The sequence below is a fragment of the Equus asinus genome, chromosome 6 (genome assembly GCF_041296235.1).
Source record: "Equus asinus isolate D_3611 breed Donkey chromosome 6, EquAss-T2T_v2, whole genome shotgun sequence".
NCBI classification, from domain to species: Eukaryota; Metazoa; Chordata; class Mammalia; order Perissodactyla; family Equidae; genus Equus; species Equus asinus.
Window position 1 is genome coordinate 69956618 of NC_091795.1, and position 27859 is coordinate 69984476.

General features: G+C 38.3%; 1 protein-coding gene and 1 pseudogene across 2 annotated transcripts in view; both read left to right on the top strand.

Moving 5' to 3' along the window:
- The window catches only part of CDKL4 (cyclin dependent kinase like 4), a 95848-nt gene that overhangs the window by 42482 nt on the left and 25507 nt on the right, over window positions 1-27859 (top strand). Inside the window, exon 10 of one of the 2 annotated variants that reach the window (XM_014832952.3) lies at window positions 1008-5320. The exons of the other annotated variant lie outside the window; for it this stretch is intronic. Within the exon in view, the coding sequence (XP_014688438.1) occupies window positions 1008-1109 (102 nt within the window). The 3' untranslated portion in view covers window positions 1110-5320. Of the gene's footprint in view, window positions 1-1007; window positions 5321-27859 lie in introns of those variants that run through there. 2 annotated transcript variants of the gene reach the window in all.
- Window positions 23700-27563, top strand: LOC139045605 (large ribosomal subunit protein eL31-like; annotated as a pseudogene).

Here is a 27859-nt window from a genome sequence, read left to right on the forward strand (position 1 = left end):
TTGGCTGGAGGAGTGAACAGCAGCCCCGTTCCACCCTGCCTCTTGGTCCCCCAGTCCCTTTCCACCACACTCTCCTAGAGGTCCGTGGGGGTGCTGCTCTCCCAGTAAGTCTCCAGTTCGTGGCTTCCCACTCTTTCCTTAATACTTTGCAGCCCAGCTGATACAGATCAGGGATTTCACAGAAGGGCTTCCCAAAGACCCAAGACAGCAGAAGGAAAAGAAACACAAGAGCAACATGCACCTAGATAATCTCATTTCCAAAGATTATGTCATGTTATCTGTCCTTAGTCAACTGCGTCCTGTCCACCTCTGTGTGGTGCCCCACCAGGGCACCCCCACAAGACCATGCCTGAACACTTTCCTCCAGCAGGTGAAGTCCCCGGAGAGGAAGGCCGAGAGGAGGACAGGGATGTCTTTCAAGTTCTGATTTTCTTTCCGAGCACACACCTCTTTTCTAGACATTCTACCATATGAGAAAATAAACTAAAAATTCAGAAAGATCTTTTCATTCAGAGTGGTTTCCCTTTGTGAGTCCAAATTTCTACCTAGATCTCTGCTTCTAGATCTCTGAGTGGATGACCAACAATTTCCTTAAGACTAAATACTGTTTAAAATTGATAGTATAGAGGTTTTCAATCTTTGCCGTTCTGCCAATATCCTCAGATTAATACCTAAGAATTTGAGATGGGTAGAATGAATATAAACTCTTGGAATTATTGTTTAATAGCTGGTGGGCATCTTTTAAACACTACCTACTCAGAAATGAGTGTATTAAGATAATTCATAGTACATCTATGAGAATTTGAGAATAAGTAATAGAAGCTAATTTTTAAGTATCAGAGGATCACAACTTTTTGGTAAGGTAACCCTGCTTAATTTTAAAATTGATGTCTTTTGACATCTTTGTACCATCTACATCCTTTTTGTTTTACCTCCTTTAAATCAAACTGTACAAATAGGAATTGTTTTCAATTTACTTTCTTATTTTTGTCTTGTTCTACTATTAGAATCAACTGTTGCCTCTCATACCAGGAAGCCACATCTCCCCCACACCTGATGGAAGAAAACAAGTCCTCCAGTTAAAATTTGATCATCTTCCAAACATTTAGGAATATGTTCTTTCAAGTGGAAAGTAATTTAATATGTACACATTTTTGTACAAGAGAGATAGGAATTCTCAGGGTTTCAAATGCAAATGAGCCATATGAAAATTAAGATGCCTTCTAGAATTGTTTTGCTCTGATCATTACTGATTCCTCTGCCCGTGCTTTTTATATGCCAACTTTATCTTTTAGAACATTTTCTTTAAATGTTATAAAGTCTCAAACTGTACATATGGAGGAGACATTTTCAATTTCATCAGAGCAGCCCCTCTTGAGGCAATTTATATTGAGAATTTGTGGGCTTATACTTTGATTTATGAAAAAGATTTGCATATATCATCTTGCTACAGCTGACCACATAATGTTGTAGAACAATATCTGATAGCTTGCCTAGCTATTGTTTGCGTAAGGAATGACGTTATGTTTCTGCATTTTAATTCACTCTTACTGTAACCAGGTCTGTTGAGCAGTGCTGGTATTGTATTCCGTGTTTTTATATTGGTGTGGGAAGGGAATCTTGAAATGTCGTCTAGATTTATCCCTTGATTCTAGGGCAGACTCTACTTTCTCTGTCTCATGAGACATTGACGATTCTATTTTTAAAGCTAGCTGGAAAAATTCCATACATTTGCATAGCAAATAGTGAGTGAACTATAAGAAATCACCATCCTCATGACGTAATGCCCTAGGATAATTGACTGCTGACTCTAATGCTGTTTTCTATTACATCATGGTTCTTTATCTCCCTTTTCCCCTCCTGGCAAAATCATCTCAGTACCTAAACCTGTCCTCCTGGGTGTGTTTTCCAAATTGTTCATCGTCAACACTCTCTTCTAAACATTTGCATCCATAGCCTCTATAAACTTGTGCAGCCCTAAACTTGTGCATCATGATCAGGTCAGGTTTGTAAACACTTCTGAGAGCAGGAAGATTATCTTTCAGTTAACTTCATTTTGTGCCTCTTACCAAAAAAAGAAGCAAACAAAACACCTTAGTAGGTGAGCCGAATTTACATTGGGCTATTTTCCAAGTAAACTTGACATACACACATACATATATACATATGTATAAATATGTATTTATAATGATAAGCTTTGAAGCATCATAGTAGATGCCTTTTATCCCAGACATCTAAGAATGATGCAGAATGTCTGAAAGTACTTTTAGTTTGCTAACAGGGAACTTGTGTAAAATAATAGCACGGGGGCTGTCTATCACTGTCTGGCATAAAGGCACAAAATAATGATGTTCCTGTTAATAAATATTAAGATTTTTTCATTAACTCTTGTCTGCTCCTGGGTCTGGCATTCTCACCTAAATGTTGTCAAATTTTGCAAATATGCATAATTCCAGAAATTCTTTGTATCTAGCACCAGGACACCAAACATAAATTGTTATAAGAAAACACGGTAACACCTTATGCCCATCTCTGAAAGTCTATTGGACTTACAAACATGGCTGTGTAAACTTGCAGAGAATCGCATTTAGTTACTTGGGAGCATCTCTTTACTAAGGAATTACGACATCTACACAGCAGATCCTTACTCACTGGAAGGACATTTTAAGTGGGCTTATTTTGCCATTTAACATTCTTGGGGTGAATATAAGCTGCTAGGGTCTTTTTATTTTCATCTTATTATCAAGAATATCCCTCTTCAGAATTGTATATTTCTTGCATTTTTGATAAGATGATACCACAGGTGCAAGGAAAATGAGAAGCAAAAGATAAAAGGCACCTTTTAGATTTCTTTTTAGCTTTCATAGTGTTTTTATCACTTAAGGCTTCTTATTGCCAAACCACTCATGCTGCCCCAGCTCTCCAAAATTATATATTATGTATATAATACACACACACATACAGAAATTAAGATGACAGCCCAAGACTCCATTATCCATTTTGTAAATGTGCTTCAAACAATGATGGAGTTTTTGGCAGCGTGACTCTCTTCCCTTATTTTTGCTTACATTTAAGAATCAATTCAAACCAGCATTTCTCTCTCAATTTTTTCCCTTAAATCCACCAGTTAGGTATCACCGGGGAGGGGAGAGGAGAAGGCATCTAATGCTTAGAAAAGTGTTCTGCTGCCATATTACCACAAAGGAAAAGAATCTTCTGATGACATTGGCATACTTAACTTTCCCTTGGGGACCCAGGCCATGGAGTGCTGCCGCCTCAGTCACTCAGGCGCACAGATCTCAAACCGCAACTCTTTTCTCTTTCGAGTGCATAGTTCCCACCTCTGTACTGCAGATCCCCTTGCGTTTCTCAGCCACATGGAAGACAGTTGCACTTCAGTGTCTAGGACCCACGTTATGTAATGACTTTTGTAAAACTTAGCAAATAGTCTTGACCCAGGCTCTCGACAGAAGCCCACGTGATTCTGTAACCATGTGTCTCCCCTAGTTTCTGGCTTGCCTGGGACTGGTCTCACCAGCGCTGGCTTTGAAGCTTATTTTAACTAGACTGAATCATTAAAAAGTTGTGTTCAAGAGGCTTTTGAATGCTTTGGATTAGGGAGATGATTGAGTAAAGGGTAAAAACAAAGCTCTCAGGCAGGGGATGAGAGGTATGCAGAGAACATCTCCCCTCTTCTAGGTTAGTCATATCACTGTTCTTCATTGCTCGTGCAGATTTCCTAAACTACAAGGCATAAGAAAATGAATACATTATTTTGACAAATTTTTCAATTCTGAAAATGTTTTATGGTTCTTTAGCTTACTTGCCATAGAATTACAATTTTTCAAAAAGATGGCACTTTCTTAGTCATTTGTCACCACCAATGATTTCCAATTCTGGTTTTAGAATAACTTGAATGGCACAGAATTATTTAAAAAAAGTTTTTTTTAATTAAAACATACTACCAGAAGAGGAATGATCCTAAAATACGAAAAACAGTAAAATCTTGAAAAAACCGGAGAGTTAGTGTAAGGTATTAGCTGAATCACATGTATACAGATTTTTAATGCATATAGTTAAGACATAGAGATAAAATGCCACTCATAAGCTAAAGTAACGTTCTGGGCATGTGTGTGTATGTTTGTTTTCTATTAAAATCACTAACTCAACAAGGCTTGCAATTCTCTGTGTAGCCTTGTTACAACGTGTAATTTTCTCTGCCTTCATTTTCTCATTTGTAAAATAAGACAGTAGATAAGCTAGATGATTTCTAAGGCTCCCCCTCAGCTCTAAACTTGCGTGATTCTCTGTAGTACATGGTGTTTGTGTCCTGGACATAACTCCCACTAGAAGATGCTTTCTCAGATTGATTAACAATACCAAGATGAATTTTGGTGGTTATGATCTAGCCAGGAGCCTGGAGATCTCTGTCTCTCGTTTTCTCTCTCTCTTCTTCCTTGCTTTCACATGGACACAAGCACACACAACTACCCCCTGCTAGTTGTATCAAGTCAATAATAGTTTACAGACAACCACCTAACAGAGGTTAAATTTTATAAACGAAAGTGGATTTTAAAGCTAATTATCACTAGAGTTTTAATTAATGTAAATAAAACAGGTGTGCTTTCAAAATGCAAAGTAATATGTAATCATTCTTTGACGTTTTAATCTAACTCTAATTAACTTGGAAATGACACATATGCTGTGAAATACTAATTTAAGATATCCATTAAGGCAAAGAACATTCAGTACATTTCTAACTTCAATAAAACTTTTAGCAGTTTCAGTAAATGATAACTTAATGGAATTCTACAAATATATCTGAATTGTACACTTTTTATATTTCAGTAGCAGGGAGTCAGGCCCAGTTAACCTTGTATTTAATTCATAATTTACTTAAACTGAGAATTGGTTATCCTACTTAACAGGCATATAAACGACTTGTATTTCTAAAGTTAAACTTTTTCTTTTCTGTTGTGAACACTAGTCACTGACCACCTCCCTAAATATTGTCACATTGAAGATGCTGTGTCTACTTAGGATTTTAGAACATATCTGTATAGAAGCAGGTCTATTTAAAATCACGTGAAATTACAGCTATATTTTGATTAGCATTTGATAATTAGCATACTGGCAATTTATACTAGAAACAATTCACTACATAGCGATTTTAGTTGTATTATGTTAAATATACATAATATTTTTTAAATTTAGCTTAGGATATTTAGAAAACCTAAGTATGGGATTAAATACTCTGGTGACTTTATATTTGTGCGTATAACTTAATGTTCTTAGCTTATTTTAATAAAAATAAGAAATATTTTCGTCTCCTAATTTCTGTTCAACTCGGCTATTAGTTCATTATCCATTACTTTGTGTTTAAGTGAGAAAAACTGTCATCTTCATATATAACTTCCAGAACTTGTTATTTCATTTCCTATCAGTTGGGACATCTGAACAGCTGACATGGCAAACTATTCTTTTTTGTGCCTTGGGTTGGCAATTTTTACAAATGGAAAAACCAACAAAATCTTTTTCAGCTTGACTGGCTAGCAGTTTATCCCTGAGAATATCTTTACAACTTTGAGGCTGTAAGATTCCTTTTCTTTCAATTCATCAAAATATTTCTCTGCCCTTTATAATACTTAAACTCCAGGCTATCACAATAGAGTCTGTTGTAGGTTTAAAAAGGTAAAAAGGCTCAAGACCAGACTTAGACTAATGATAGAAAGAGAAAAACAATAAGTAAAATAACGAATGAGGGAAAAACAGTAAGTAAAATAATGAGTGAGGTCACTTTAAATATGCTTCAGTTCTTTTATTTTCTTTTGAGCTAACCTTTCTGCTTTTGTAATTTTTAAGATTTTTTTTAATTGTTTTTATTTTTCTTTCTTCTCCCCAAAGCCCCCCAGTACAGAGTTTTGTATTTTCAGTTGTGGGTCCTTCTAGCTGTGGCATGTGGGACGCCGCCTCAGTGTGGCCTGATGAGCGGTGCCATGTCCGCGCCCAGGATCTGAACCAGCGAAACCCTGGGCCGCCAAAGCAGAGCGTGTGAGCTTAACCACTCGGCCACGGGGCCAGCCCCTGCTTTCATAATTTTTAATGGTGCTTATGTTTGAAAGAGTATAGTTGATTATTTCTACTGGTGAGTGACTGCTACAGTTTCCTCCATCCTGCATCACTTTTACAATGACACTTTGCCACTCCTCTTATCGAGAGGTGAAGTCTCCCTCCCTCCTCGCCCAGTGTCCTGTGGCTTCCTCAGATGCAGCAGAGGTGCGACTGTGCCATTTCTGGACGTGGCTCTTGAAAGTCCTGGCTGCTTCTGCTTTCTCTCTCTGGGGGAGCCAGCCACCATGCTGTAAAGAAGCTTGGACTAGACTACTAGATGATAAGATACCACTTGGAGAGAAAGAGGCTGCTGGAGGAGCACCAAGGGGCCAGTCATGTGTGTAACACCTTCTTGGACCTTCCAACTCAGTGCAGCCACCAGCTGAATGTTGCCAAATGAGTGTCCCCTGCCAGCATCAAGTAGAACAGGATAACTGCCCAGCTGAGCACAATCAACTCACAAAATTCTGAGAAATAATAAAGCGTTGTTTTCAGCCACTGCATTTTGGGATGATTTGTTATGCAGCAGGAGATAGCTGAAACAGAGTATGTTTTTAAATTGCATACCATTAGAGTTGAGCAGCATATTCTCAAACTATATGCATATTTAAAGTAAGGCGTAGGGTCTGATGTTATTTAACCTAGAACTGAAAATACACACTAGGGAATCTGAACATCATTCTTCCCTGCTACCCATTGGCCTCTGTCCTTGGATCTCATTTATCTTAGTCAAGGCTGCTATACTTCCAAGAGGGAAATCATTTTCTAATAAAACACATGTAACCACCCTGTGATGGAAGTCTAAAGCACCACAGCGAAGAAATGGTCTAGACCTTGTATCTTACCAACTATATGAACCCATTCTTGCTAGAAATTACGTGATTACTTCACAGTAACCTAGGAAGAAATTTCCTTCTTTTTGTAAGAAAAATATTCACAACAGTGTTAAATAACTGGATAGGTGCCAGGCCATTAGTTTTCTACCTTTTGCCCAAAAAACAGTCAGTTTGGGTCTTGATGGGTGTTTTTTAACCAGTGCTCCTCACTCATCCTCCTGTTCACCAAACCTCAGCTAGTGATCATCTCCTGTGCTCTTAGAGAAAAGACTAATCTAATCACGCTAAATGAGCTTCTTCTCACAACCAAAGGGTCTCTAGCCCTTTTGAGAATTCAGGACAACTGGTGCCGTTGTCTTTTCACACTTTACCTCTTTCTCTGTCAACTGGAAAGACACACCAGGGGTCAGATTTTGGCTTTGCCACTTACAGGTTATGATCTTTGATCATCAGTGTCTTCAACTCTAGGATGAGAATAATGACACCTACCTAAAATGAGAATTTTAACACCTGAGGTTGTTAAAAGTATTAAATAAAACAATTATGTTAATATGCTTTCTAACATAAAGAGCTGTATAAGTATTATTTTTATTACCCTCTAGAACTTTTTTAATATATTGACTTCTACAGTTAATAGATGATCCCTTGAAAGAAAGCCGTAGAATTTTTTAAATATAGTAGTTGCCATGTTTGCTCCCAAAGAAGTGTGAGACCTCATCCTACTCAACTGGTCATATCTTCCATTTGGTGGCTTTTGCATTTTCATCATGAAAAGGCTCTTAGCTTCCAGCAAACAAAAATGTCCAGTTTTTTTGGAGCCAGCCCTGTAGCCTAGTGTTTAAGTACACACACTCTACTTCAGCGGCCCAAGTTCATAGGTTTGGACCCTGGGCGTGGACCTACACCATTTGTCAGTGGCCATGCTGTGGCAGTGACCCACGTACAAAAATAGAGGAAGACTCACATGGATGTTGGCTCAGGGTGAATCTTCCTCAAGCAAAAAAGAAGAAGATTGGCAACAGGAGAATCTTCCTCAGCAAAACAAAAGTTCAGTTTTTCTTATATCAATTTAGTACATTGGCACTATTTAAAACATTTGCTTATTGTCTAGCAAACGCTATCAAGTACTAGGCAGAAACAGAAGAAAATGAACCCTCAATGGAATATGTAGCCACCAAGAAGAAATACCCTAATAGGGTTAACCAGAAAGGCACAAATTTAAAACCTCACCAGAAAACTTAAAGAAGATACCAACACCAAGATCATGGAATAATCTGACCATGACTCCAAGACATTTTCTGAGGGATTGGAATCTTCACAGATAAAAGAGTTGGCTGGGGAGATACAACTAAATTTTGAAGAAAAAGCATTTTAGATATGGGAATATACACACACAAAATTTAATATTATGTTCGTGAAACAGTCCAGGGTCATTAGCTATAGAAAATTAAACTAGAGAAAAAAGAAGAGATCTAGGCTAGAGACGCAAGTCCTAATTTTTAAAAAAAATTTTTTTTTGAGGTAAAATTGATATATGACATTATATAAGTTTCAGGTATACAACATTATAATTCAATATCTGCATGCACTACAAAGTGATTACCACCAAAAGTCTAGTTACCTTCCGTCACTATACAATTGACCCCCTTCACCCATTTTTCCCAACCCCCAACCCCCTTCTTCTCTGGTAACCACCAATCTGTTCTCTGTATCTATGAGTTTGGTTTTCATTTGTTTGTTTGTTTAGATTCCACAGATGAGTGAAATCACACGATATTTGTCTTTCCTCCTCTGACTTATTTCACTTAGCATAATACCCTCAAGATCCATCCATGTTGTCACAAATAGCAAGATTTCATTTTTTTTAATGGCTGAGTAGTATTCTGTTGTATATATATATACCACATCTTCTGTATCCATTCATCCATTGATGAATACTTTGGTTGTTTCTATATCTTGGCTATTGTAAATAATGCTGTGATGAACATAGAGGTGCATATATCTTTTCAAATTAATATTTTTGTATTCTTCGAAAAAATACCCAGAAGTAGAAAACTGAATCATATGGTAGTTCTATTCTTAAATTTTTGAGGAATCTCCATACTGTTTTCCATAGTGGCTGCACCAATTTACATTCCCACCAGCAATGTACAAGGGTTCCCTTTTATCCACATCAACTCCAATACTTGTTATTTCCTGTCTTTTTTATAATAGCCCTTCTAACAGGTATGAGGTGATACCTCATTTTGGTTTTGATTTGCATATCCCTAAAAATTAGTGATGTTGAATCTTTTCATGTGCCTATTGGCCATCTGTCTGTCTTCTTTGGAAAAATGTCTGTTCACACAAGTCTTAATCTGTGTGTTTTGGCAACTGAAATCATATGAACAATTTTTATTCCTGAGACAGGAAGTGCTGCAAGTGAGAAGAAAAGTCTGTCCTAATCTTTGAGAAACACTTGCAGTGAGAGAAAAAAGGAAAGGAGAATTGTCAGAAGTGCTAGCTAGAGGAAGAATTGGTATTTGTCACTTGCCATGCAACAGTCCCCGTCTCAAGATCTCCTTTCCACCATTCCTTCCTTCTTCTTTCCTAGTTATCCTCCTCTCTAGCTGCACATATCCTTTCTTGGATTTGAATCCCTAGCCTATGTCATTAGTTTCTTCCTTCACCAAATACTCATCACTCCACTCTCTGCTCTGACGGAGACCTGCTTCATTATCCAATTTCCTTCCTCCTAGATTTGCTAATCTCCTCCTACTACCCGCAATTTTCAGGTCAGAGAAAATCATCCTGTATTTAATCTTGTCTAATATAAGAACCCCCTGTAAAACACCAGCACTATCTTATATAAACTAAATTTGAAAATACTCTTAGATTGAATTTTAATAAATCCCTAAAATATATTTGTTTTAGAGATTGACATCTCTTTGGATGTTGTACACTGTGTTATTCCTTAAATGTAATGCCATTTGGAAAAAAAATCCCTCACCAAAATTGACTCCATCAAATGTTCCCTCTAAATCATGGATTCTTAGCTATTAATTGGCTTCAAGGGATCCATTGGAAGTCACCTCTTCCACTTTCAAATCCAGAATCCAAATGCAACCCAGACTCCAGGGCTACTGGGGCTACTACTATTGCCCCAAACTCCAGAGAGCTCTGTTGGGTTAACACCTGGACAGCTCACAGTTCTTCCAACGTAGAACAAAGGCCCTCTTCCCCTTGCTCTACCACTCACCAGCTTGCCTTTCCCTGTATCCTGAGCCCTTTATGACTTGAAATAGAGCAAGACCATGACTAATTCTGCCCCACAGGTTCACTGGCTTAGAAGTGATAAAAATCCCTTCCTCCTTCTGTCTTAGATATTTAACATTTAGAAATTCATCTGAGTTCCAAAGTAATCCTACTTAGAAGCTATTAGGGAGATAAAATACCAGTTAGAATTTTTATGTGAGTTTGTTTAAAGGAATAGCTTTCCTAAGAACTGTTTGTGATCAGTATGCTGAGGAAATGGAGGTGTGGGCTGGGGTTGGGGGGGAATTGCTGGGTGGCTGGAGGGCAACATGAGAGCATTGGGTCTTTCTTTAGGGATTGAGCGTGGAAGGCACCACAAGGGGTGAGAAAGGGAGGCGGAACTATGCCTACAGCAAACCATGTCTACTTTGAAAATGTACCAGTGCCATCCACGGCCATCATTTCTTACCAAGAACATGCATCAAAGCAGGGTGGGGAAGTAGAAATACCTTGGCTGGGTCCTAGAGCCAACTCTGCTACTGACTGCACTGTCTTGAGTATGTTCCCTTTCCTCTCGAGCCCCTCAATCTCAAACTCAATGTTTTCAAGGATCCTTCCAGCTAAGATATTTTGTGAAATGACATAAACAGCTGTCATCTATCTCTTGTCCTTTTCCTGTGAACACTCCCACCCTCCTTTTGTGAAGTCTGACACAGATGGAATGGAGAGATGAGGACAGAGAATGGGCCTAGCTAGGGATCATGCTCTATGTCCTTCACAAGGAAGGAACTAGTCCTGTGTCCTTCCACCTTCTTGATCTGCTCTGAGATCTCCTTTCTCCATCTTGTCTGCTGCAGAGAGCTGACTCCATGGTGGCAAATGCAAAATCCCTGGGGTGCTGTTGCTTTGCAAGAGTCTAGCTTTCATTTTGTAAGAAAACCAAAGATATATATACGAAGTATTGGATGGTTTATGATATTCAGTACTGGGCTTGGTTTTTGTTTTGTTATTGCTGTTATTTTGTTTTGTTTTACCTTCATAAGCACTTTAAACTCCCTGTTGCCACAGATGATGGCATACCATAAATAGATGAGCTGAACGCCACTCTGAAGAGGAAGAATACCATTCTTGACCAATAAGTGAACAACATGCCCTTTAATCAATAACATCGACAAAGAAGAATACACATAGCTGAGAGGATAGCTATTAAGTACAATTGAAATTGAAACTTCAATTTTCAAATTGCACAATTCTTAAGGATTAAAGTAAACGCTTGGCCAGGATCCCAAGAATACAACATCTAGCAACACTGCCAGGAGATTTTCCAGCACTCTCAGTCTGTAAAATCCCAGAACATTATTTACAGTGTTTTTATTTTATCTCAACTTGCTAACCACCAGTTACCTTATCTTGCACAAATTTACGAAGTGTTTTTTGTTGGGTTTTTTTGTTTCACTTTCAGAATTTCTAAACCTGTAAGGGAGCAATAATGGCCAATGCAGTTGAATATTTTGGCAAATTTGACAGGATCAAAGCTAGAGAGAAGCATTAAATAATGATAGATATCTCAATCCTTATGTAGTAAAAACAAAAGAAATATTTTAAATTGATATTCTAAATATAAAGTAGCTATCATGTTGGAGGCAAATTATGACTTTTTCAATTCATCCTTAATTTCACTAATTTATGCATATATTATGTATTTACATATATGTATTATTACCTCTTTTCTGATGGTCTTTATGTTCTCGGTAGATTAAGTGGTCCAAGGGGACTACATTAAGCCCTTATCAGATGTCAGGCATGGTACTGGATGCTTTAAATCTACTTTCTCATAAACTCTCCCAAACACCATAGGAAGCAGGTATTGTTAGCTGCAATTTACAAGTAAGAAATCTCAGGTTCAGAAAGGTAGCCAGGAAGTTGGAGAGCTGGCTTTAAAAATTTCAGAAAACTTGCACCAAACTTATCACTTATTTTTGCATTTAAAGGTGATAAGCCTTAATTGTCTGCATCCAAGTCCCTTGCTTTGGGGCATTTTCAGTTTTTACTAAATTCTTACATCCTGACATGTGTAATTTCTCTAAGGTCAACCTTAATTAAAATAATTATGTAGAAATGTCGTGTCCTGAGCTAAATGGCTAGCCCCAAACTATAACAAGGTGTTTGGTCTCTCTGCATGTACATCTCATCACATGGTAATTGAAGCTGTCTGCATATTCCTTTTCTGTATGTATATGCAAGTCCTGGCTCTAACCGAAGTGACGGTGTTGAAATGATCATGAAATGTGAACAACTACCTGAATGCTACATAAAAAGATAGAATTTAAATCAGGGAGTCCTTTGTGAGATCATACCCAGCTTCTAATTTTAAAGATAAGAAAATCAAGGCCTTGAAAAAGTTAAAGGACCCAAAGAAGTGTTAAACATGGATTAACTAAGTGGTCAAAACCATATTTGCTTTTTTAACTATTTGTATCTCTTCCTTGCCTTATTTGATAATGAATTTTGAGGCAGCTTCTGTGTATAATAAATGAAATAAAATGAGAAGTTAACTTCTAAAACAAGGATGATGGAAAGATTCTAAAATTATATAGTGATGACACTTGTACAATCTGTAAATATACTAATACCCATCAAATTGTATACTTTAAAAGGGTGAATTCTATGGTATATGAATTATATTCCAATAAAATTTATTTTTTTAAAAATAGCAAGGCTAAGTGATGTCAACATCATGGTGGAGTGAGCTCTTCCCTTAGACTTTCCCCGTTAAGATACAATGAAAAGGACGTTCATAAACCAACAAAGGACATTCACATGACAGAAAAGACATCTGAGAGATCCATGCGCCCATACATCTGAAGGTGGAGTTGCTGGATACCCTGGAGGAAGTGGAAGGAGGTAAGGGAATCTCCTGTCCCTCCCGAATGGCAGTGGCCCTGAGCACGGGATCCTGCATGGCTCCAAGAGGAGAGGGGTGAGAGGCAGCCCTCCATGGGAACACCTTCACTCTCCAAGTTCCCACATAGACTGTGGGAAAGTCCCACACAGAGGTGGCTAAGCTATTTCAGGGGTGTCTTCATTAAGCCAGCACACCAGGAGAGGAGATAGTGAGAGCAGAACAAGAATGCCTCAAGGATCATGCACATGAAAGAAAGCACCCCTGCCCCAACACAGGGCTCTAGCTCAGCAGGTTGGCCAGAGCCTCCATGCAAATGATAGAAAAGCAGCAGCTGTGAGACAGCAAGCTGTGGCTTGAGGTGGGCTCAGAATACGCAGCTCTTGACCCCCGCCCAGTGGCAGCAGGTGGAAGCTACGACCAGATACTATTACTATGCGGAGGCACAAATCCATGCCATCAAACAATATGAAGAAATATATTAATACTCCAGACCAGAAGGAAAATGACAAGCACCCAGAAATCAATCCTGAAAGCACAGAAAATTATAATCTAAATGACAGAGTATTCAAAATAGTTATCATAGAAAAACTCAACAAGTTACAAGAAAATACAGATAGACGGTTTAGTGAAATTAGGAACAAAATTAATGAACAGAGGGAATTCCTCACAAAAGAGATTGAAACTATAAAGAAAACCAATCAGAAATGTTGGAGATGAAAAACACAATGGATAAAATAAAGAAAAATCTGGTGTCCCTGAATAATATAGATGGTATTATAGAGGAGAGAAATGGCAATCTGGAGGACAGAAATATAGAAATTCTTCAGATGGAGGAGGAGCGAGAATTAAGACTAAAAAGAAATGGAGAAATTCTCTGAGAAATGTCTGACTTAATTAGGAAATGCAACATTAGGATTATAGGTATTCAAGAGGGAGAAGAGAAGGAGAATGGAGCAGAAAGCTTGTTCAAAGAAATAATAGCTGAGAACTTCCCAAACTGGGGACAGAGCTGGAAATACAAGTGAAAGAAGCCAATAGAACACCTATTTATATCAATGTAAAAAGACCTACTGCAAGGCATATAGTAGTAAAGCTGGCAAAAGTCAAGGACAAAGAAAAAATATTAAGGGCAGCAAGGCGAAAGAAAATAACTTACAAAGGAACCCTTATCAGACTTTCAGCAGATTTTTCAGAAGAAACCTTACAGGCTAGGAGAGGGTGGAATGATATATTCAAAATTCTGAAAGACAAAAACTTTCAGCCAAGAATACTCTATCCAGTGAAAATATACTTCAGATACAATGTAGAAATAAAAACTTTTCCAGATAAACAAAAGCTAAGGGAGATCATTGCCACAAGACCCCCCCCCCACACACACACAAACACACACACATGCACACAAGAAATGCTCAAGAAGGTTCTCATACCTGGGGGGAGAAAACACAAGAAAGGAGTTATAAAGTCTTGAGCAAGGAGATAAATAGGTAGACAAAATCAGAAGATTGCAGCACAGTATCAAAACAGATTAGCAAACAATTATAACATTAAAGATAAAGGGAAGGAAAACATCAAAAATAAATATAATCTCATCATTTTAACCACAAACTCACAATGGAATAAGTTGTGACAATAATTACTTAGAAGGGGAAGAGGAGGGGATGGAATTGGCTTAATCTAAGGAAATACAAGGCTATCAGAAAATGGACTCTCTCATCTGCAAGTTTTTTTCTACAAACCTTATGGTAACCACTAAAGGAACAATCAGAACAGAGACACCAATGATAAATAAAGAGAAAACTAAGAAAACCATCATAGAGAACTACCAAACAGAATTGGTAGTCTGAAATACACAGGACGAGAAATAAGGGAAATGTAGAAGAACCAGAAAATGAGTGACAAAATGGCAGCATTAAGCCCACATATTTCAATAATCACTCTAAATGTAAATGAATGGAATTCTCCAATCAGAAGACACAGAGTGGCTGGATGGATTAAAAAATAAGACCCAAAGGGGCCGTCCTGGTGGTGCAGCAGTTAAATTTGCATGTTCCACTTCAGTGGCAGGGGGTTCACCAGTTCGGATCCCAGGTGTGGACATGACACCACTTGGCAAGCCATGTTGTGGTAGGCATCCCACATATAAAGTAGAGGAAGATGGGCACAGATGTTAGCTCAGGGCCAGTCTTCCTCAGCAAAAAGAGGAGGATTGGCAGCAGATGTTAGCTCAGGGCTAATCTTCCTCAAAAAAATAAAAATAAGACCCAAAAATATGCTGCCTCCAGGAAACACAGCTCAGCTCTAAAGGCAAACACAGGCTCAGAGTGAATGCATGGAAGATGATACTCCAAGCTAATGGCAAACAAAAAAAAGCAGATGTTACAATACTTATATCAGACAAAGTAGACCTCAAGATAAAAAAGGTAATGAGAGACAAAGATGGGCTGTATATAATGATAAAAAGGATATTCCACCAAGAAGATATAACACTTATATATGCACCTAACACAGAAGCACCAAAGTACATAAAGCAACTATTAACAAACCTAAAATGAGATATTTACAACAACACAATAAAAGTAGGGGACCTTAACACCCCACTTACATCAATGGATAAATCATCTAGACAGAAAGTCAACAAGGAAATAGTGGATTTAAATGAAAAACGAGACCAGATTGACTTAATAGATATCTATAGAACACTCCATCCAAAAATAGCAGAATACACATTGAGAATGCACTTGAGAAGTCAAGTGCACATGGAACATTCTCAAGCATAGACCATATGTTGGGAAACAGGGAAGCCTCAATAAATTTAAGAAGACTGAGATCACATCAACAATCTTTTCCAACAATAATACTCTGAAACTAGAAATCAACTTCAGAAAAAAAGCTGGGAAAGTGACAAACATGTGGAGACTAAACAACATGCTACTGAACAACAAATGGATCACTGAAGAAATTAAAGGAGAATCAAAAAATATCTGGAGACAAATGAAGATGAAAATACACCATACCAACTCATATGCGATGCAGCAAAAGTGGTCGTAAGAGGGAAATTCATAGCAATTCAGGCCCACCTTAACAAACAAGAAAAATCTCAAGTAATCTTAAACTACACCTAACAGAAAAAGAACAAACAAAGCCCAAAGTCAGAAAAAGGAGGGAAATAATAAAAATTAGAGCAGAAATAAATGAAATAGAAACCAAAAAAAAAACAGTTGAAAGGATCAATGAAAGAAAGAGCTGGTTCTTTGAGAAGATAAACAAAATTGACAAACCCTAAGGCAGACTCACTAAGAAAAAAGAGAGAAGGCTCAAATAAATAAAATTAGAAATGAAAAAGGAGAAATTACAATGTATACCACAGAAATACAAAGGATTATAAGAGAATACTATGAAAAACTACATGCCCACAAATTGAATAACCTAGAAGAAATGGATAAATCCTTAGACTCATACAACCCTCCAAAAGTGAATCCAGAAGAAATAGAGAATCTGAACAGACCAATCACAAGTAAAGAGATTGAAACAATAATAAAATACCTCCCCCCCCCCCTCAAAAAAAAGTCCAGGACCAGATGGCTTCTTTGGAGAATTCTACCAAATATTCAGAGAATATTTAATACCTATCCTCTTCAAGCTATTCCAAAAAATTGAGGAAGACAGAACACTCCCTAACATTCTATGAGGCCAACATCACCCTGATTCCAATGTGAGACAAGGACAACACAAAGAAGGAAAATTACAGGCCAATATTGCTGATGAACATAGATGCAAAAATCGTCAACAAAATATTGGCAAACTGAATACAGCAATACACTAAAAATATCATACACCACAATGAAGTGGCATTTACACCAGGGACACAGAGATGGTTCAACATGTGCAAATCAATCAATGTGATACACAACATTAACAAAATGAAGAATAAAAACTACATGATCGGGGCTGGCCCCCTGGCTGAGTCATTAAGTTCATGCACTCTGCTCCAGCAGCCCAGGGTTTCCCCGGTTCAGATCCTGGGCATGGACACGGTATTGCTCATCAAGTCATGCTAAGGCAGCATCCCACACAGCAGAAACAGAAGTACCTACAACTAGAATATACAACTATGTACTGAGGGTCTTTGAGGAGGGGGGCAGGAGGAGGAGGAGGAGAAGGGGACGAGGGGGAGAAGGGGGAGGAAGAGGAGAAGGGGGAGGAGGAGGAGGAAATTGGCAACAGATGTTAGCTCAGGTGCCAATCTTTAAAAAAAAACCCACATGACCATCTCAATAGATGCAGAGAAAGCATTTGACAAGATCCAACATCTATTTATGAATTTAAAAAAAACTCTCAATGAAATATGTGTAGAAGGAAAGTATCTCAACATAATAAAGGCCATATATGACAAACCCATAGCCAACATCATACTCAACAGAGATAAACTGAAAGCCGTCCCTCTGAGAAAAGGAACAAGATAAGGGTGCCCACTCTCACCACTCTTATTTAACATAGTACTGGAGTTTGGGGCCAGAGAAATTAGGCAAGAAAAAGAAATAAAAGGAATCCAAATAGGCAATGAAGAAGTAAAACTCTCACTGTCTGCAGATGACATGATTCTATATATAGAAAACCCTAAAGAATCCATCGGAAAGCTATTAGAAATAATCAACAACTACAGCAAAGTTGCAGGGTACAAAATCAAGTTACAAAAATCAGTTGCATTTTTATAGTCTAATAATGAACTAACAGAGAACTCAAGAATACAATCCAATTTACAATCACAACAAAAAGAATAAAATATCTATGAATAAATTTAACCAAGGAAGTGAAAGACCTGTACAATGAAAAGTGTAAGATACTATTGAAAGAAATCAAGGATGACATAAAGAAATGAAATGATATTCCATGCACATGGATTGGAAGAATAAACATAGTTAAAATGTCCATACTACCTAAAGCAATCTACAGATTCAACGCAATCACAATCAGAATCCCAATGACATTCTTCATAGAAATAGAACAAAGAATCCTAAAATTCATATGGGGCAACAAAAGACCCTGAATAGCTAAAGCAATCCTGAGAAAAAAGAACAAAGCTGGAGGTGTCACAATCCCTGACTTCAAAATATACTACAAAGCTACAGTAATCAAAACAGTATGGTACTGGTACAAAAAACAGACACATAGATCAATGGAACAAAATTGAACGCCCAGAAATAAAACCACACATCTATGGACAGGTAATCTTTGACAGAGGAGCTAAGAACATACAATGGAGAAAGGAAATTCTCTTCAATGAGTGGTGTTGGGAAAACTGGACAGTCACATGCAAAAGAATGAAGGTAGACCACTATCTCATGCCATACACAAAAATAAACTCAAAATGGATCAAAGACGTGAAGGCAAGACCTGAAACCATAAAACTCCTAGAAGAAAATATAGGCAGCACACTCTTTGACATCAGTCTTAGAAGGATCTTTTCGAATACCATGTCTACTCAGATGAGGGAAACACAAGGAAAAAAAAAAGTTGGACTTCATCAGACTAAAGAGCTTCTACAAGGCAAAGGAAACCAGGAGCAAAACAAAAAGACAATCCACCAACTTGGAAAAAAACTTGCAAATCATATATATCTGACAAGGGGTTAATCTCCAAAATAGAGAAAGAACTCACACAACTCAATAACAAAAAAAACAAACCACCCAATCAATAAATGGGCAGAGGATCTGAACAGACATTTTTCCAAAGAAGATATATAGATGGGCAATAGACACATGAAAAGGTGTTCAACATCACTAATCATCAGGGAAATGCAAATCAAAACTACACTAAGATATCACCTTACACCCACTAGAATCGCTATAATCACCAACAAAAAATAACAAATGTTGGAAAGGCTGTGGAGAAGAGAGAACCCTCATACACTGCTGGTGGGAATGCAAACTGGTGCAGCCACTATGGAAAACAGTCTAGAGATCTCTGAAAAAATTAGAAAAAGAAATCCATACAACTCAGCCATCCCACTACTGGGTATTTATCCAAAGAACTTGAAATCAATAATTCAAAGAGACTTATTCACCCCTATGTTCGTTGCAGTGTTATTCACCATAGCCAAGAGGTGGAAGCAACCCAAGTTTCCATTGACTGATGACTGGATAAAGAAGATGTGAGAGATACACACACACACACACACACACACACACACACACACACAATGGAATACTACTCAGCCATAAAAAAAGACAAAATTGTTCTATTCGCAACAACGTGGATGGACCTTGAGGGTGTTATGTTACGTGAAATAAGCCAGACAGAGAAAGACAAACACCATATGATTTCACTCATATGGGGAAGACACATTAACACACAGACAAAGAGAATAGATTAGTGGTTACCAGAGGGGATGGGGGCTGGGGGATGGGCACAAGGGTTGAAAGGGCACATATATATGGTGACTGAGAAATAATAATGTACAACTGAAATTTCACAATGTTATAAACTATTATGAGCTCAATAAAATTTTAAAAAATAGCAAGTCTATATTTATTTTTTTAAAATAGGATAGAGGATAAAACCAGGATTAATGACTTTTTAAATGTTTACTTTTATCATTTATAGTCTCTCTTCTCAATTCCATATTAGAATTATCGCCAGTGAATTGACCCCCATCATATTAGCTTAATGAATCAAGAATATTGATCTCTTGCCTCTATTTCTCTGTTGTAGAGTATTAGGCCAGGTTTCAAACCTTCTACTGGACTTGAGAAATTGTTTTCAAATAAGACTCTGGAATAGATTTCCAAAGAGAACACATTTTTCCCATGAGAAATTCTCCTGACTAAATTAGAAGCCATAAACTAAGGGGTCCTCTTCATTTCTATTAAGAAATAGAAAGTTAAATCTGTTGCTCTTTATATGCAAGCATACATTAGGATACAAGCATACATTTCAAGCAAAATGTGTTAAGATTAGTACATACAAATTGATCTAGGAATGCCCCTTCCTCAAATTTATCATAGAATACAATGAGCTCAGAAAAAGATTTGAAAACAAAGATATTCATTCTAGCATTATCATTATTTATAGTAATGAAAAGGTAGAAACAAATCTAAATGTCCAAAAACAGGAGAATTTTAGGGTGTAGTAGAATATTGTACAGTCCTTAAAAATTGGGTTTTTATTTATTTTAGAATCTATTATTTTTCTGATTACATAGATAATAACAATATAAACATTATTTTAAAATTTTAAATCCCCAGATATTTACCCACAATTCCTCCTCTTAAGAGAGAAGCAAAATTAAGTGCTGAGTGAATATTTTATATGATCTTCCTATGATACTGCCTTGCAACTTGCTTTGTTCACCCTGTAATGAGTCTTTATACATCAGTTCCTGCACATCTGCCCCATTTTTTATGGGTTTTTTTTTCTTTCTTTTTTTTTTGGTGAGGAAGATTCATGCTGAGCTAACATCCATTGTCAATCTTCCTCTCTCTCTCTCTCTCTTTTTTTTTTTTGCTTTGTGCCAGTCTTCCTCTACACTGTATGTGGGATGCCTCCCCAGCATGGCTGATGAGTGGAACATGTCCATGCCCAGGATCCAAACCCTTGAACCCGGGCCACCGAAGCAGAGCACATGGAACTTTAGCCACTCAGCCATGGGGTCGGCCCCAGTTTTATGTTATTTTTTAAAGTATTCAAGACTTAAGGAGATATTCATGATATAATGTTAAGTGAAACAAAAGCAAAATACAAGACATTACACATGGTATTACCCAAATTGGGTAAAAGTAGGGAGTGGCAAAGATTATACACAAACTCATATAAAAGACTGAAAGAAAATACAACAAATTGTTAATAATGGTTAATCCTAAGTGGTAGAATTGTAACTAACTTTATGTTCTTCTATATAATTTTTTGTATTTTCCAAATTCTCTATAAGCATGTTAAAAATGGCATTGGCTTTTTCTACTTCCAAAAATACTATAGGTTTCCTGTAGGCAATCTGGAAAAAACAGATAAACCCAAATAAGAAAATAGGAAGTCACTCATGCTCCAACTACCCAGAAATAAATGTTGCCATTTAGATATATTTTTTTAAACAGCCATTTTCTGTATGTGAGCGTATGTCTCTTTTATGAAAATAAAATTATACTGGCCATAATTTTTGTAACTGCCCTTTGTCACTTAAATGTATTGTGAACATTTAAAATTTTTCACTAAGCACTCTTCTACAAAATCATATTTTGTCTACACAGGACCATAATCCATATACAGGATTCAGTTATTACAGTTTTTGCTCTTATAATTGGTGCACTGAACATTTGTATGGATAAATCTTTGTGCCCACATGCATACTGTACAGTATTTTCATCTGGATAAGTAGCTAGAAATGCAATTGCTGAGTCAGAGGGTCTGCCAAATGCTAACGCGTCTGACACTCACTGCCTCGACATTCTTCACAAAAGATTCCCCAAGCTTTCTTCCCAGCAGTGGTAGGAGATGGTGGTCATTTTCCACACTTCCAGCAGTGCCAGGTGTTATTAATCTGGAAACTAACTTTTATTATTTTTTCTACTAGAAAAATGATAAATGTTCACTATAGAAAACTTAGAATGTACAAATAAGCAAAGAGAACAAAATAAAAGTCACTAATGATATCATCAACTGCTGATTCTCTATTGCGTATGTATGTAGATGTACTCATATGCATATGTACCTATATACTTTTTAATTTACTAAAATTAAACCATGTGAGTAATAAATAACAGCTAATATTTATTAAGCATTAACTGTTTGTTAGACCCTATGCTATGTGTCTAACATAAATTACCTCATTGAATCCTTATGCCTCTACAAAATAGTATTGTTAGTTTTCAATATCTCCATTTTTAAAAAAAGGAAAACTGAGTAGAGAGATTAAGAAATTTGCCCTAGGTAATATAGCTAATATGCAGCAGAGCTGAGATTAAACTGTCTTTTGCTTATTTTTTTTTTAAGATTTTATTTTTCCTTTTTCTCCCCAAAGCCCCCCGGTACATAGTTGTTTATTTTAGTTGTGGGTCCTTCTAGTAATGGCACATGGGACACCTCCTCAGCCAGGCCTGATGAGTGGTGCCATGTCCGCACCCAGGATCTGAACCGGCGAAACCTTGGGCCGCAGAAGCAGAGCACGTGAACTTAACCACTCAGCCACGGGGCCAGCCCTCTAAATTGTATTTTTTGAGTGTCCCCGTTCTTGTACCTACTGGGATTCTTTAGAGGGGTCTCTAGTCCCTGAAACGGAGGATGGTCAACTTTGCTAAAAGCATAAGTAATGACCCAACCCCTTTTACTTAAACAAGAGTATTTATTGCTTTTAATTTAAAAGATATTTGTATATAAATAAACAATTACATAAATAAATAAAGAACAAACCCTCCTTACAGAAGAATTCCCAATAATATATGTAGGTACTATTCCCTCCAAGAGGTGGAGCTCAGTGGCCCTCCCTCTGAGTGTGGGTTGGACTCAGGACTGTCTTCCAAGGAATAGAGTATGGAAAGGGAAAAAATCATGACTTTAGAGTGGAGAAAGCTGACAGACCGTGCCTACCCATAAGACCTAAGTTAACATCACCAGCTGTCAGTCATGTTGATGTCATGCCCCTGATCTGGTGTGAGCGGAAGGGTATTTCACCTCTGGTATTCTTCCTACAACCCATAATCCCAGTATAATCGTGAGAAAAAACATAAGACAAACCCAAATCGAGGGACAGTCTACAAAATATTTGACCAGAACTCCTCAAAACTATCAAGATCATGAAAGACAAGGAAAGACTAAGAAACTATCACAGAGCAGAGGAGATTAAGGGGACACGACGACTAAATGCAGTGTGGGATCCCAGATTAAATACTGGAAGAGGGAAAGGACATTTATGGAAAAACTGGTGAAACCCAAATAAAATCTGGAATTTAGTTAATAGTAATACAACAACATTGGTTTCTGAGTTTTAACAAATGTACCATGGTAATGTAAGATGTTAACGTTAGGAGAAACTGGGTAAGGGTAACAGGAAATGTCTAGTAGTATCTTTGCAACTTTTCTGTAAGTGTAGAATTATTCCAAAGTAAAAAGTTTAGTTTAAAAGACAAAATGTTTGTTTTCAATACGAACACCATGTGTGGAGAGCAGACATAAGGTTCTAGCTACGGCAGGCTTTTCAAACGATCAGGGTCTGAACCTGTCTCTTCTTTCTTGTCATCGCTTCCCAGTGAGGGTCCAGCGTCCAGCCAGAGGGAGGCCAGAAGGGAAAGTCAGCTGGGGCAGGGCAGACTGATTGCTAGGGCCTGATCCCAGGGACTCCAACGGTTTTTTTGTTAAAGATTGGCCCTGAGCTAACATCTGTTGCCAATCTTTTTTCCTCCTTCTTCTTCTCCCCAAGGACCCCTGGTACATACTTGTATATTCTAGTTGTAGGTCCCTCTGGTTGTGCTATGTGAGATGCCACCTCAGCGTGGCCTGACGAGTGGTGCCATGTCGGTGTCTGGGATCTGAACTGGCGAAACCCTGGGCCACCGAAGAGGAGCACGCAAACTTAACCACTCAGCCACGGGCTGGCCCCCAACAGTTTTCCTATTAGGGTTGGTTTTATAACTTCTGAAGGACTGAAAGACCTCTTATTGATTAGCCCATGCCTGCAATATATTTCTAACTCAATTGTTAGCAAGCAAAGGAGGTGGTGGTGAAGTTCACTCGTGGGTTGACTTCAAGCAGCAGGAAATTCTGGGGTTGGCTGCTCCTGCCATGGTGGTGGCTGACATCACAAGTGAGCATGGTAGGAAAAAAAGTGCGTAAAGATCACCAAGCCTTTCCAATGTAGGCCCAGCAGAATGGATCCCGCAAGGAAGGGTGGCAAGAAGAAGGAGAGTGTTCTGCTGTCAATGAGATAGTGACCGGAGAATACACCATCAACAACCACAAGTGCATCATGGAGTGGGCTCAAGAAGGGTGACCCTCAGACAGTCAAAGAGATCCAGAAATTTGCCATGAAGAAGGTGGGAAGCCCAGGTATACTCATTGAAACAGGCTCAGCAAAGCTGTCTAGGCCTAATAAATAAGGAATGTCCCATTCAGTATCCACATACAGTTGTCCAGAAAACGCAATGAGGATGAAGATTCACCACACAAGCTCTGTATGTTCGTTACCTCTGTACCCGTCACCACTTTCAAAAACCAACACAGTGCAGATGAGAACCAATCGCTGATTGTCAACGTCATAAAACCACACACAGACACACAGACACACACAAAGATCAGTAAGTACCAGGGAACAATATAACCCTGTTTGTTATCTTTAGCTGGACTATCTCCTCAATAATTCTTTAGATCATGTTTCCCTGGTTACAAGAGCCAACTCGCTAGGACAAAGGGGACAGTGGTTGTATCATTCCAGGAATTTGTAATGGCAAATGCCAAGCTTTCATGTGAATCTGTGTCCGTGTGTCCTAAGCAATTGAAATAGCCTATTTGTAGACTTGTAGACTAACAGAGCTTTCAATCACTTGTAATCTGCTGCTTTAATTTTTTTCACTTAATCAATCATGAACATCTCTCCATGTTATTAAATGTTTTTCTACAAATCTTCCACAAGTGTCGTCTTCTCAAAATAGCTAGAAAAGTTAAGAGATACTCATCAAACGAATACTCTGTGGTTGTTGAAAAGAATGAAGTAGCTCTCCATGTGCTCATACTAACCAGTCTTTAAGAAGAATTAAGTGTAAAAAGCCAAGGGCAGAGCAATGTGGGTAGTATGCTACCACAAAAGAAAGAAAAAAATGTATAGCTGTATATGTACAAATTTAGGGAGAGAATGTCTCCAGAAGGATTGAAAGGGAAAGTGGCATCAGTTGCCTTCAAGGAGGAAACTCAGTGGCTGGAGGATGGATGGGACTAGAAAAAGGTTTATTTTTTACTGAATAGACTTTTGTATCTTTTTTTTTTTAAAGATTTTATTTTTCCTTTTTCTCCCAAAGCCCCCTGGTACATAGTTGTGTATTTTTAGTTGTGGGTCCTTCTAGTTATGGCATGTGGGATGCCGCCTCAGCATGGCTTGAAACCGGTGCCATATCCGCGCCTAGGATTTGAACCGGCGAACCCCTGGGCTGCCAAAGCAGAGCACGTGAACTTAACCACTCAGCCATGGGGCTGGCCCCGACTTTTGTATCTTTTCAAAAAATTTTGTAAGATACTCATGATTTATTTTAAAGGGATAATTTTTAAAAGTTTTGACATCATAGTTGGTTAATGCCTGCCTCGTATGTACAATAGGCTGTTTCCAATTATCACTATTATTCATCATGCTTCATGCCACATCTTAGTAGCTAAATCTTTGCCCACAGTCACGCTAGTTTTCTTCAAATAAACTACTGCAAATGAAAATGCGGGATCAAAAGGTGGGAACATCTTTAGAATTTTTCACGTTTTTCTAAATTCTCTAGAAATGAATGAACTTACATATTTCCCTGTACCATTGCATCTCCCTATACCTTCACTAACGGGAAAGAATTTTTTTTCTTTTCATTTTGGTAGGATAAAGTATAATGGAATATATATATTCCAAACAAATTGTATATACAGATATATATATGTTTGGTTTCATGAGGAGCACATGGATGGCAAACTTTCCAAGTCCTTGCATATATGAGTATATCTGCATAGTTTTATCAGTTACAGATTTTAGAGTCAGAAGAATTTTCTCTCACATCTTTGAAGTCAGGGCTCCATTTCCTTCTAAAACCTGGGGTTGCTGATCTCAAGTATGATGTTGTCTGACTTGGGTCCCTTTGTAAGTTACCAGATTTCTTTCCTCCCCTCTGGAAGGTTTCAGAGTTTGGACTTTATTAGTTGACTTTCACTAGCTTATGCTGCATAACAATCTCAAAATCTTAGTAGTTTACAACAACAAATATTTATTTCCTGCTTTTGTTACAGTTCAGTGGCTGTGGTTTGGCTCCTTCAGCCCTGCCCCAGGCTGTGGTTCGAGAATGGGTCCATGTGTCCTCTCCTTCAGGGACCCAGGCTAATGGAGCAGCTCCTATAGGGGATATGCCCTTCTCATGGCAGAGGGCACAGGGACAAAAGGCCTGGTGGAAACTTGCCATGCCTCTAGAATCTTCTGTTCAGGGGAGATGCGGGTCATCTGCTCACAGTCTGATGCCCCAGGAGCATCACTGGGCCAAGCCCAAGTAAAGTCCACCTACAGGGAAGGGAGTGAATAAGCCTTCTCCTTGGAGTTCTGAAGTTTTCCCTAGGAATGTGTCCTGCCATGAATTCAGCTCCTTAATTTTTACCAAAATTCTACTCATATAAAGCAATTTGTGGGTAGTAATCTTTACCAAAGATTGGAAGAAAATGAGAAGATAAAGGTGGGGTATTTATAGCAGTGGCACACAAAAAACCAAACTTGAGTTTTGACATTCATGAGTATAAAAGTCCTTTGACTCCCTTATCACGGGGGTCTCACCCCGTGTAGCAACCGTAAATCTTACTGTCTTCTTTCTCCTCTCTGTCCTATCTCCCCGCCTCACCCCCTCACTCTCTTTGGTTCTTGGAATTTTGGGATTGATATTCTGGAACCTGAGCAGGAAGTGGGTGACTTCTGGCAGAAGATTAAACATGCCTGTTTCAGTTATCTTTTGCTGCCTAACAAACCACCCCAAAACATAATGCCTGAAAACAACCGCCATTTTATTATCTCTCAATTCTGTGGGTAAGCTGGAGCTTGGCAGGATGATTATTTCTTCTGGTCTCATCTGGGGTATCTCACGCAGCTGCAGTCAGATCGTGGTGGGGCTGAAACATCCAGATGGCTTCCCTCTCACATCTGGCTGGAAGGCTGGGTTGGGGTGGGACTCGGGGGCAGCTGGGCCTCTCTCTGCACCTGTAATCTCAGAGCCTTTCTCTCTCCATGAAGTATTGATATTAAACTAAATGTTTTTTATTACTTTGTTTTTCTTTGTTGATTGAAGATTGTGATCACTTTTACCCCTCATTCCCACCTTCCTTCCCCTCCAGATAGATGATACAGCCTTATTTAGTTCCTCTGTTGGATACCTTTATACCTTCAGTATACTTACACTTCTTAAAATCAATCAACTAAGTTCATAAGGTGGGAGACATTATCGCACCATCACCTCCCCTCTTTCTACCTGCTTACTTCCGTCTGCTGTAATTTGCATCGTCAAGGTTGATAGCATTTACAGTGTTCTGTAATTAGACTTGTTTGCCCTGCTTCTCTACAGAGCAATTCTAAGAGTTCAAAAACAACAGCCAGTCATGTCAGGCCTGTGTGGACCACTGTGAGAACTTGAACTTGGACTCTGAACGAGATGAGGAGCCCTTCAAATCCTCTTCAGCTGCGTCCTCAGTCCTGACGCTGCTGGCCACCTGCAATAAATACTTTTTAACTGAAAGAAAGGAGGGAAAGGAAAAGAGAGGGTGGGAAGGGAAAGTTTGTGGCAATTTTAATCCACCATACCTGCTGCAGAGAGGGTGACCACTGAAGGTGGGGTGGTCCTAGCAGAACCGTGGATGACTATATAGCGCTGTTCACTGCTGCATCGAAGTAAATAGGATGATCACGTTTCCTTTTTTCCTAAATGTTACTTGTCCAAAAAAAAAAAGTCTTTTGCTCTCGTTTGATGGATAGCTTGGGTGTGCACAGAATTCTGAACTGGAAATACTGTTCCCTCATAATTTGAAAGACACTGGTCCTTAGTATTCTAGCACCCAGTCATGCTGACAAGAA